This window comes from Ammodytes marinus (assembly GCF_949987685.1).
Source record: "Ammodytes marinus genome assembly, chromosome: 2".
In the NCBI taxonomy this organism is placed as follows: Eukaryota; Metazoa; Chordata; class Actinopteri; order Uranoscopiformes; family Ammodytidae; genus Ammodytes; species Ammodytes marinus.
The window spans coordinates 6,782,923-6,794,734 of record NC_137231.1 but is presented as its reverse complement, the minus strand read 5'-3'; the positions used below and the strand labels follow the sequence as shown (position 1 = coordinate 6,794,734).

The window sequence follows — 11,812 nt, the reverse complement described above, 5'->3', positions numbered from 1 at the left end:
GGCCACACCCACAACTTTTAAGTTCTCAAATAATTATGACCATATATCAGGTTTTGGTAAAAGCTTATTGAGGCACCCAACTTTGATATCATATATTGACTTGTACTATTTTGGACCAGGTTTACAGAGCCTACCACCACAGACTGATATGACATACAGGCCATGCTGATGGAGCATGTCATCTGTCGCTTACAGAGAATACAGCTTGGTGATTAGTGAAGTGGCAATTTACAGGCGACTTAATGTGCCAGTCGGAGTTGCCAGAGGCCAGACTGGGCCTGGACAGTCCTGACCCGCTGGTGAGAGAAGCTTTCCAGATGGCCCATGACTACATAGAGTATGTGACCACAGGCGGGGCCGACGGCACCATGGGTCCGGCCCCTACTGTCTGCTGCGCGGCCCTGCGTCACGCCGGAGACGAGCTCCTCACGCGCTTCCCCATCTTCTTCCGGCGCTGGCCTCGCATCTTCCAGGACGTGACGGAGCACACGGCCTGCCCCACGCTCCTCAGCATCCTGGACGAGCACTTCTTCCCCCCCGCCGCCGCTGCCCCCGGGGGGCGGCGCAGGGAGCTGGCCTGGAGCGCCGTGCTGTCAGTGTACGTGCTGGCCGGACAGATGGCTCTGCACTGCCACGAGAGGGGTCTGCTGGTGGTCATGCCCCAGCTGAAGGAGTGCGCGGGGGCCTACGTGGAGAGGGTCATCTGCCCCGACCTACGAGAAAAGGGAGGATGGGTAAGTGTGTTCACGGGTGAATATCATCAACAGAGAAGACAAAACAAGCCAAATCTCCTAGGCTCAGGGTACCCCCAGGAATTTCCAAGTTAAATTGAAGACTTTTTAATACCATAGATAGTATATCAAATGGATGTAGCATCCTGGCTGACCTGTTATTTCAACTGCACCCAATCGTCCTGGCCTATATGCGCGTCGCCATTTTGTCCGATTTTTACTCCGCCTCATTTCCTCTTACCGAAATAGGGCATTGATGTGACGTCGGGGGAGGGAGATACGCCCATCTCAAGAGGCCTGGCCCCTAATTACATTAACCTCCAATAGAATAAAAACTAGCATTGTAGAAAAAAAGTCACCATCAGTGTTGTCATGTAAACATACAGACTAAATATTTTTTTGTACCAGGCCTTAAATAGGCTTAATAATGCTGTGAAAACGGCATTTAACATGGGAGTCAATAAGAAATTGCTCTGTTTTAAAACCTGCCCTTAGTGGCCACTAGGTGAACTGCAATTTGTGTCACTTCCACATTGGATGCTGGTAGAACTCGTTGTGGTTGGGGCTTGTTTAATACCTCATTAATAGCCTACCACTGTGTGCTATGCAGTTTCAGGGGTGGGAGATTTGTTTGCAGAACACCTTTACTCTGTATGTATTTCTCATAACTGAATAATTGTATCATCATAAATCAAAACAGAATTATTTTGAGGCCCCTTGGAACCAAACGTACGAGAATATTTTTTTAAACCAAACAGTCAAACAGTAGGTTTTCAGGAACCTCTGTAACTTATAGCTTTGTGAAGTGTGTGTATACTCCACCGATCTCCTATACAAAAAGTGCTTATGTGTCACATTACGAAACCGCTCCAGTATTTTATCCTACTAAAGGGCAATCAAAACATGTATGACTTTTGTAAAGTAAAGTGTACATTTACTCAAATACTGTACCTTAGTAAAAGTTTTTTATTATTCGACCCGAGTATTTTTTTTCATGCTACTTTACTGTATATAGCCTACTACTCCACTACAAGTCAGTCGGACATATTCTACTTTTTCTCCACTACATTTATCTGATGATTTAAGTTATAATTACTTCATCAATTATGACTTTGGCACAGGAAACATACGGAGAGTTTTCAAAATACTGTAAGCCTGTACTACCCAATGTAAGCCTACACAGCCCAGATGAAACATTAGTCAATGAATTGATAACTCGCCCGTCAAAAATTCATTTTCTAGCGACAATTTTGACAAAATTATTTTTTTAAATGGACAATCCCACCAGCTACTATACTCCATTAGATAGCCTACTGTTTTTTTCTTTACTAGACCTACATGATTTAAATGCTCTCTTACTGTTTTGAGGAAGGAATACTGCTAAAAGGGGATTTAATGGCTTACCAATACCATTGGTAAGCCATTAAACAATATGTATAATTTTATTTGAAACTTTCCTCTTATTTGTTTTCTTACAGAGTGGGTTTGTGTTACGCTTTGGAGAGAAGCAGGGCCTGGAAGGCCAGGTGAAGAAAGTGTGCCGTTGGACATTGCTGGCATTGGCCATAAGCATCCTCGTCTACTTTGTGTGGAAAAGAATAACTTAGCCAATACTGCCACCTAGTGACCACAAGCAGAAATATGATTTAGCATCACACCATATGAGGTTTCATACATTTTCAGACCAAAAATCTATTTAATCATAGCTAATTCAAAATATTGTACCTTTTTTGAGAAGATTTACATTAGTTTTTCAAGTTTAAAATGTGTGAAATGTGGTTGGGACAGTCACACCATTATGAGCATCTTCTAGTTTGAACTGTGGAAATGTGAGTGATGTAGGCCTATAACATTAATGTTCAGTGTGTCAACCTAAAGCAACATGGTCTGAACCACATAATTATTTAATATGTATTTGACGCTTGGACACAAAAAAAGCCACGTCACGTCATCCACCCATATAAAACCATGGACCCGATATAAGAGGCTGCCACAGACATGTTTGTGTAAAGGTATTTCATGTTTTTTTTACTCTGTCAGTCAGTAAACCACTCAAACACATCAGCAAAATGTATGTTTTGGTGATAAGTTGTACAATCCTGTGGTGTAACAAGACTATATTACAGATGTAATGAGTATTTTTATCATTCATTTGATCAAATGGCTAAAGCTGTAAACCAACACTGCACAATATGAAATTAGATTGTTGCATTAATCTGCTTTTATCTTTATGTCAGATACAGTAAATCAATGTTTTCAACTCAATGCAGCCATTACTGTATCTGGCATGTTTCTTATCCCCTTTGACACCGTTTTACAAATGTTTTAAGACAGTGCATTCAACTGTAAAGGGTTTCATTGTAGCAGTATATTCATTTGACAGAAATTCTGATGTAATGCAGCATCACTTTATATACAGTGTAATGCATTTAATCAAAAACCTCAACTCCTCTTTGCACAATACACTCTTAACTCATTAAAACCACATAGCCATAATCAAATATGCAGAAGAAATTTTATTAACATTAACAGCAGACAGAAAGAACACTGAAAACTGGAAAAGACTTGGAACGTTACGTTTCAATGCAAAGACTGGACAGCAGAATTTGTTAAGAATGATACGTTTATGCCAACTCCTCCTCTCCCTCCTCCTCAAACTCTCCCTCCTCCTCTGCGGTGGCGTCCTGGTACTGCTGGTACTCAGACACCAGGTCGTTCATGTTGCTCTCGGCCTCAGTGAACTCCATCTCATCCATACCCTCACCGGTGTACCAATGGAGGAAAGCCTTGCGCCTGAACATAGCTGTGAACTGCTCAGAGATACGCTTGAACAGCTCCTGGATGGCTGTGCTGTTGCCGATGAAGGTGGCAGCCATCTTGAGGCCACGGGGAGGAATGTCACAGACGGCTGTCTTGACGTTGTTGGGGATCCATTCAACGAAGTAGCTGCTGTTCTTGTTCTGTACGTTGAGCATCTGCTCGTCCACCTCCTTCATAGACATGCGGCCACGGAAGATGGCAGCCACGGTGAGGTAGCGGCCGTGACGTGGGTCGCAGGCAGCCATCATGTTCTTGGCATCGAACATCTGCTGGGTGAGCTCTGGCACAGTGAGTGATCTGTACTGTTGGCTGCCTCGGCTTGTGAGGGGAGCAAAGCCGGGCATGAAGAAGTGAAGACGTGGGAATGGCACCATGTTTACAGCCAGCTTCCTCAGGTCAGCGTTAAGCTGTCCGGGGAACCTGAGGCAGGTAGTGACTCCACTCATGGTGGCTGAGACAAGGTGATTTAGGTCACCATATGAAGGGGTTGTGAGTTTAAGGGTACGGAAACAGATGTCATACAGAGCTTCATTGTCGATACAGTAGGTCTCATCTGTGTTTTCTACAAGCTGGTGGACCGATAGTGTGGCGTTGTAGGGCTCAACAACTGTGTCTGATACTTTTGGTGAAGGCACCACGCTGAATGTGTTCATGATACGGTCTGGGTACTCTTCACGGATCTTGCTGATGAGCAGGGTGCCCATACCAGAGCCTGTACCACCACCCAACGAGTGGGTGAGCTGGAAGCCCTGCAAGCAGTCACAGCTCTCTGCCTCCTTCCTGACCACATCCAGCACAGAGTCCACCAGCTCTGCACCCTCCGTGTAGTGACCTTTAGCCCAGTTGTTACCAGCACCACTCTGACCTAGACGACAAGAATAAAGGCTTAGCGTCACAGCAGTCTAGGTGCATAATGAGATGCAAATAAATGTATAGGAAAAATTGTCCACAAATTACCGAAGACAAAGTTGTCTGGTCTGAAGACTTGGCCGAACGGTCCAGACCTCACAGAGTCCATGGTACCGGGTTCCAAATCAACCAGCACAGCGCGGGGCACGTACTTTCCCCCTAGAAGATGAAGGCATAAGGTTAGGGGGGAAAAAACTAAGCAGCCTTGACAAGTTCAGCAAATATCATGGGTAATTTAAACTTACCCGAGGCTTCATTGTAGTAGACATTGATCCTGTCCAGCTGCAGGTCACTGTCACCGTGGTATGTGCCAGTTGGGTCAATACCATGCTCATCACTGATTACCTCCCAAAACTGTAATATTAAGGAAACAAGGCTTAGTTAGGACCTTAAACAGATTTGATATGCAACACTGATATGGTCAATTTTGTATAGTTAATCGCTCATTCAACAGTTTTTAAATAATAAAAAAGGCGAATATTGTTGAACAGTTCATATCAATTTCCCGCCGCGCTGCCTTACGCGCGCGCGGTCTGAAATCCCATTGGCTGCTCCTTATGGGATATGAATTTGAAATGCATGGTTACGTCACCAACCGCCAACACAGCCTACTTCAGGCAAAGCCGGTGCCGTTCAAAACGCAACACCAAGTAGGCCTCAATGAGCCGGAAACTAACAAAATCCTTTATTTACTTTTAAATAAAAAGCGGATGACATTTTAACTGCGTATATACCTTTCACATTGTTCATATAACGTTACAAGATGAACGCGTTTGATTGTATCCATAGACTATCCTCGCTTCCTTTTTCGCATTGCAGTAACGCTTAGCCAACTTAAAAAGGAGAGGATAAACCGATACGTGTACCATCGTAAAAGCAGTCAGGAACGTTTCAACTGATATCCAACGGTTTTCGTTCGTTACATCAGACTAACAAATTAATTTCGAGTTTCCTTAAAAAAATAGTTTTAATTGGAATATACTTCGACACTTTAAGATCCCAAACACAATTTTAAAAGCCATCCATTTAAGATTAAACGTTAAAAGGCAATTTTCTTAAGTAGGACACATTCAGAATGACAGGGTGTGGTTCTCGGACGAACACAAAGCACCGGCCCCTAGAGCAGTGAACACGGTGTTTCTGAATAAAAAAATATTAAATTATAAAAAAAAAAAAAAAAAAAAAAACTTTACTAACCTTGGCACCAATCTGGTTTCCGCACTGGCCGGCTTGGAGATGAACAATTTCCCTCATTTTTCTTATTTCTGGAGGTAGACTACACCTTACGTCGAACGACTCAGCTTTACTGTATGTGCGTGAGCAACGGCTGAACTGCCAGATTTATAGTGCAAGTGGTCCCGCCCCTTACTCCTCAGCTCGAATGTCTATTGGCTCATTCGCATACACTTGCTTTACAGACACAAATTTAAACCAATCACATGTTCGAATTCTTTTCGGCCATTGGTCGAATCCGTATGGCAGTCACATACATTCATCTGAAATGGAAATATGTGACCGTCTAATCTGTAGACGTTGGCCTACTTCCCTCATGATGGCGGACTTGAAATGCGAGACTGACTACTGTATTCTGCATTTCACAGCCGCACCCGGGCGTCTGTCATATACCACAAGCTTCTAGGTTTTAATTCGTCTTCGAAAGGAGAACAAATAATAATTTCAATGAATACACCAATAAACTGTTAGCACAGTCCACGTGGCGGACTAACAGAATACAATGGTCCAGTTTAGCAGAATTTAGCTAGCGGAAACGGTCGCAAGAGAACAGGACGTGTCACTGGTGTGGCTACAACAATGTGATTTTCAGTCATGTGCCTCTGAGGCCAAGGAGTCTACAGCTTTTCATTCCAGCTAAGCACAACAGCCTGTAATTTCACTTACTAGTCCCCCTTCAGTAGCCTATGTGGTGAACTGTACAGTTTAGAATGAAAAGCTGCTTTCTAAGCCTTCAAGTTGCATGATTTAAACTACAACGCCATAACATCTCATTACAGAAAGTCTAATGAACAACGTTTGTGTGGTGTTATGTCAAAGTAAATAAAAAATAGTTATACTGAAAAACATTAACATTTTAGGTGTGAAAACAGTGAACAGTAGACTGAGGCTTTAACATTATGATGCCATCAGAAAAGTGTCCTGAGATGTAGGCTAGTAGGCCTAATGGACTGATTCAGAATCCGAAATAAGCCATAGGCCTTGGCCTACACAAAACCTGTGATTTTCGTGAAGTCTAAATGTATAGGCCTACTCAGCTTGTATCAATCTTCAACAGAGCATGCAGATTCATGGCTGCTTTCGAGGATACAATGGAAGGTTCAAACATTAAAAATATACACAGGCATGCTCAGAAATGTCCGGAAAAAAATAAAATCTGTAAGCCATATAGCCTACATGTGTTTTCATATGTTATGCCGTAGGCTAGATGAGTTTTGGAATACAGGCAGATGGGCTTTATTATAATAGCCTACTTCATCTAAATGCCAGGTGAGAATGTGTCTGTGATGCCAGTGCTCTTGTGGATACAGTTGCCACCGGACGCCATGCCTCAAACAACTGAGAAGGAGGGAGAACACTCCCAGGTGGTTGTCGCCATAACGATTAGGTTTTCCCACTGGGTGATGTGGACTTGTGTGTGCATAGTTCATAGGGCTAAACTTTCCATGGACCTGCCCAGCCGATACAGCAGTATAGCTGATCTATGCATAACATACATTTTGATGTGGATTAGTCCTTGTGCAGAGTAGTTAAGGCTTTCAGGGGGTTCATGAATAGATTGAGTGTGTTTCATTAAATCTATACATTGTTATCATGAATTCATATTCCCTCTGCCTGGGCGTGGGCTTTTTTTCTTCTTCTTTTACTACAAGAACACCCCTGCTATGCGTATCATATTATGTAGGTCATGCTCCTTGTTTCTACTGTGTGTGCATTGTCTGACACACACAAAGGCCTCTTTTTGCTCATACAGCTACAATATGTCACAGAAGGGATGAGTCATGCAAATATGAACAGCTTAGCTTAGAGTGCCATTACCATCTCCACACTGGCCCTTGTTTTTTTAAGGAAATTATGAGGCAAAAATGTGTATAGTTGACCGTAATCAGTTATCTGCTGACTTTGAACTGTGGAGCCAAACAATTCCGCAACAGGGAAGTGAAAGGTTAGATCCCTGCATGAGCTAATGTTTCATAATCATAATAGGCCTTTATAGCAGAGAGAGATATATGGTGGTTCTGAATATTGCACAGAATGGCAAGGGCCTAAAACAAAGGCTAGCCTACAGCAGCTGGACTGAAAGGGAAATTCCCCAGCATTTATGTTAGCTTATAGCACTTGGGCTACTGTATATCCACCGAATATTTATATTATCACCTGTTTTACATTGCTTGTCACAGTTTAAATTACTTCCGGTGTGGACTGAGTTTTCTGGTTGACCCGGCATTATTGGAAATGAGGGTCACCCTTCAATGATCTCTCGAGTATAAATAAAAGGTTTAAAAAAAGTGGATGTGATGCTATCTCATTTCATAACTACGGGCATTTCTCTATGGATCTGACCCCAAAAGTGTTTGAAACACAATAGGGCTACTGTTTAAATTATAACTGTATGCTGTAGCCTCAAGATTTATTTTCACTGTCTGTTAAATGTAACCAAAAGCATGAAAAGATAATGTGAGCATCTGTGCCTTTGCGTTATGTCCTGGGTGATATTTAGGCCTGTGGAAATTGTGAGGTTGAGTGGTTTAAATTCGGCTGTTACACACATATTACACTCATTTTGGCCCTTTAATGCTGATTCTGAAATTTTACCCGGCTTGCTAGCAGCTTGGCTCTCAGGATGTCAGTGTGCTGGCTGAATAGTGGATACACATATCCACGTTCCCCTCAGTATGAATTGTAATCACTTGTGATCCCTCAGCACTTCATCCATAGTGCCATCATCGAGTAAACAATTAGGTCCAGTTTGGTTTAGGACAGAATTCCTGAAAAACCATAATTAGCCAGATGTATTCGTGATTCGAAACATCATACTTGCTCAAATGTTGCATTGTCATTGTGGGCATGCTAGCATCATGAAATGAAAGTAACAATGGTAGTAAATAGTTAAATGTATAAACCCTGGTGAGAGCACTGCAGACATGGCCTATTTAGCTTGAATATGCAGGGAAACATGTGAACATATCCCAGTTATAACACAGAGTTAGACATTGTTTTGTTACAAACATTCTTGGGCTTTTGTGGGTATAGGACTCTCTTTGATCTCCATCAGTTTTGTTCCTCCCCAGTCTGTTGCCTTTTGTGCTGATCAATAATTCATTGATCTCTTTCTTTGGGTGTGTCTCTGTGTGTGTATGTGTGTGTGTGTGTGTGTGTGTGTGTGTGTGTGTGTGTGTGTGTGTGTGTGTGTGTGTGTGTGTGTGTGTGTGTGCGCGCGTGTGTACATGTGTGTGCGTTGAGTGGTTTGTGGGGACAGACAGAGGGGGGTCAGCTGGAGCGTAATAATGCTTTGAAAAACCTTTCAGCGCACTAGGAGGAGATTTTTGCTGTTTAATGTCTTTCATGAGAACGGTAGGCTAGCTATAATGATTTAGCATCTTCCACTGTGTGTTCAGCGTCCAGCGTCACACAGTGTGCCTATGTGTGACGCCCTGTAAAAGAGCGGTGCTGCTTGCAATGACTCAGCAGCTGTCAGGACACTGCAGCATTCTGCACTCAGCCTCCAGCGAGCTAGCTAGATCAATATTACAAGAAGGAAACAGATGCTGCTGCCTTGGAGAGACACACCCATATCAGTCCTGCTCCTAGGTTATGTTATATAATAAGATTAGCCAGTTATGTGATTTGATAAAAAAATAAAATATGTCTACAAACCTGATAGAAAACACTCTCATTGGCTAACAGGGCGGAGATCTGATATAAAGAATAGAACATATAATATTTGGAAATAATTGAATGTAAGGATGTTGAGTAGCTCCAAAGGGAGCTGCTGGTAGTGTATTTCCAAAATGCAACTCAGTAAGTAATGAGAAAATGCAAACAGGAGTATATGGCAAAATGCATTCAAATAAAGGGGAAGGAATGTTACCTCGAGATTAACCAAATGACAACAACGCATACACTGCAACAAATGGAGCCAAGTTGATTTTTTTAATTGAAATATCATATCAAGAACATGAACTGCTTAGTAATAGTTCAACCAATCCACACAGACAAACAGTTTTTAGGGACAATATGCAACAGCTGAGCGAGGCAGGGGTCTTCCAGTGTGAGACTGTTATATAGATATTGTGTGGGGAATGGTTGGACAGGTGTCAGACAGGAACAGCTGTGCTCATGTACAGTATGTCTGCGATAGAGAAGCACTGATTCACTCTCATATCAGGTTACCGGCTCCCCGCTGCAGCAGTATTCAGCCTCAGTCTCATGATTTTGCCGCAAACCCAATGCTCTTTCAGGCTACAGACACACACATTATGATGCGTTCAAAGTGTGTCAGGACAAAACTGCAGCGTTTCGTGACTGTGGGCAACGCCCTCCTCAGCTGCATGGCTTTGTACGAGACACAATGGCTGGCTCCGCAGGGGAAGCATCAGAATGAATAGACTTGTTACAGAGATGTATGATTGAAGCTCATTACCGGTATCTGGATTTAGGCCACTGATTTATATTGTTTCTGAAACAGCATGTCGACCTACATGCAACCTTACACTATTACCAAAACCAATGCATTGCAAACATATTTAGATAGAAAATTGGACAAAGCAGACTTTCTAAGCTATAGCTGAGGAGCAATCTTAATCAAAAGCTTAAACTAAATAAATCCATCTATCTATCTATCTATCTATCTATCTATCTATCTATCTATCTATCTATCTATCTATCTATCTATCTATCTATCTATCTATCTATCTATCTATCTATCTATCTATCTATCTATCTATCTATCTATCTATCTATCTATCTATCTATCTATCTATCTATCTATCTATCTATCTATCTATCTATCTATCTATCTATCTATCTATCTATCTATCTATCTATCTATCTATCTATCTATCTATCTATCTATCTATCTATCTATCTATCTATCTATCTATCTATCTATCTATCTATCTATCTATCTATCTATCTATCTACCTACCTACCTACCTACCTACCTACCTACCTACCTACCTACCTACCTACCTACCTACCTACCTACCTACCTACCTACCTACCTACCTACCTACCTACCTACCTACCTACCTATCTATCTATCTATCTATCTATCTATCTATCTATCTATCTATCTATCTATCTATCTATCTATCTATCTATCTATCTATCTATCTATCTATCTATCTATCTATCTATCTATCTATCTATCTATCTATCTATCTATCTATCTATCTATCTATCTATCTATCTATCTATCTATCTATCTATCTATCTATCTATCTATCTATCTATCTATCTATCTATCTACCTATCCATATAAATCCATCCCATCCATCCATATACAGTAGGCTCGTTAAACATGTAGTTATGCATTTCTCCATTCCTTCTTAGGACAACCCAATGGCAGTGTTGAGTATTTGCACTATTATGGGTATTTTGGTTGTAAAATTACCAGCTTATGCTGATACCGGTAATACAAATGAATGTATTACAACCTACAATTCTGTTAGCAAATGTATTGACGATAAAAGAGAGCCTCCCATCGACAGGAAATGTAGATGAAGGCCAGATAAGCCATACACACATACTTGGCCTGAATAATACAGAGGGAGAAAGGCATCTCTGCATTGATTTCCCTCCCTAGCATTTACTATGTGTTGTGTGCCTTTAAGAGTGCTGTGCCTGTTTAGCATGCTCCCTAGAGAGTTGAGTCAGGAAGTCTATTTGATGCTAATACAGCCAGACAGTCATGAGCGAGCTATGCAGAGCCACAGCCCCACAGCATACTGACCGAGCCCATGACCGAGCCCCATGGTCAGTGGGCTCCAGGGGAAGCCCCCCCATCCCGCATGGATCTGCCAAACAGTGCCCATGTTACACTGAAAGCTGTGTCCCATCAGAATGTGTGACCCTAACCCAGTCTCATAGTGAAATATGGCTAGGTTAAAACGTTGATCCCAGCACAAAACGTATAGTAGTTACACAGAATTGGCACTGAAATCCAAGATTGTCAAGTTTTTTATGTGATTAACCAACCCAGTCTTACAGTGAAATGTGTATGAGGCTATACGTTGGGCTTGGGCCACAGCACAATCATTTAAATTGTTAAGAAACGTAGCCTAATAATCTCATAATGGCAGGGCTGTTTTTGTCAAAGTACTACGTTATGAGCTGTG

The 11,812-nt window shown here is 42.0% G+C and overlaps 2 protein-coding genes across 2 annotated transcripts; one reads left to right on the top strand and one right to left on the bottom strand.

Annotated features, from left to right (window-relative positions):
- Positions 1-208: 208 nt before the first annotated feature.
- On the top strand, positions 209-2,338 carry bcl2l16 (BCL2 like 16; the record flags this gene model as incomplete). The annotated part of the gene is made up of 2 exons (XM_080049682.1): positions 209-734; positions 2,210-2,338. Exons 1-2 carry the CDS (start codon positions 243-245, stop codon positions 2,336-2,338), a joined length of 621 nt encoding a protein of 206 aa, XP_079905808.1. The 5' UTR covers positions 209-242.
- Positions 2,339-3,227: 889 nt separating this feature from the next.
- tubb2b (tubulin, beta 2b) lies at positions 3,228-5,761 on the bottom strand. The gene is made up of 4 exons (XM_080049107.1): positions 5,658-5,761; positions 4,706-4,814; positions 4,509-4,619; positions 3,228-4,416 (listed from the first exon to the last, which is right to left on the bottom strand). Exons 1-4 carry the CDS (start codon positions 5,712-5,714, stop codon positions 3,356-3,358), a joined length of 1,338 nt encoding a protein of 445 aa, XP_079905233.1. The 5' UTR covers positions 5,715-5,761; the 3' UTR covers positions 3,228-3,355.
- Between the last annotated feature and the right edge of the window lie 6,051 nt (positions 5,762-11,812).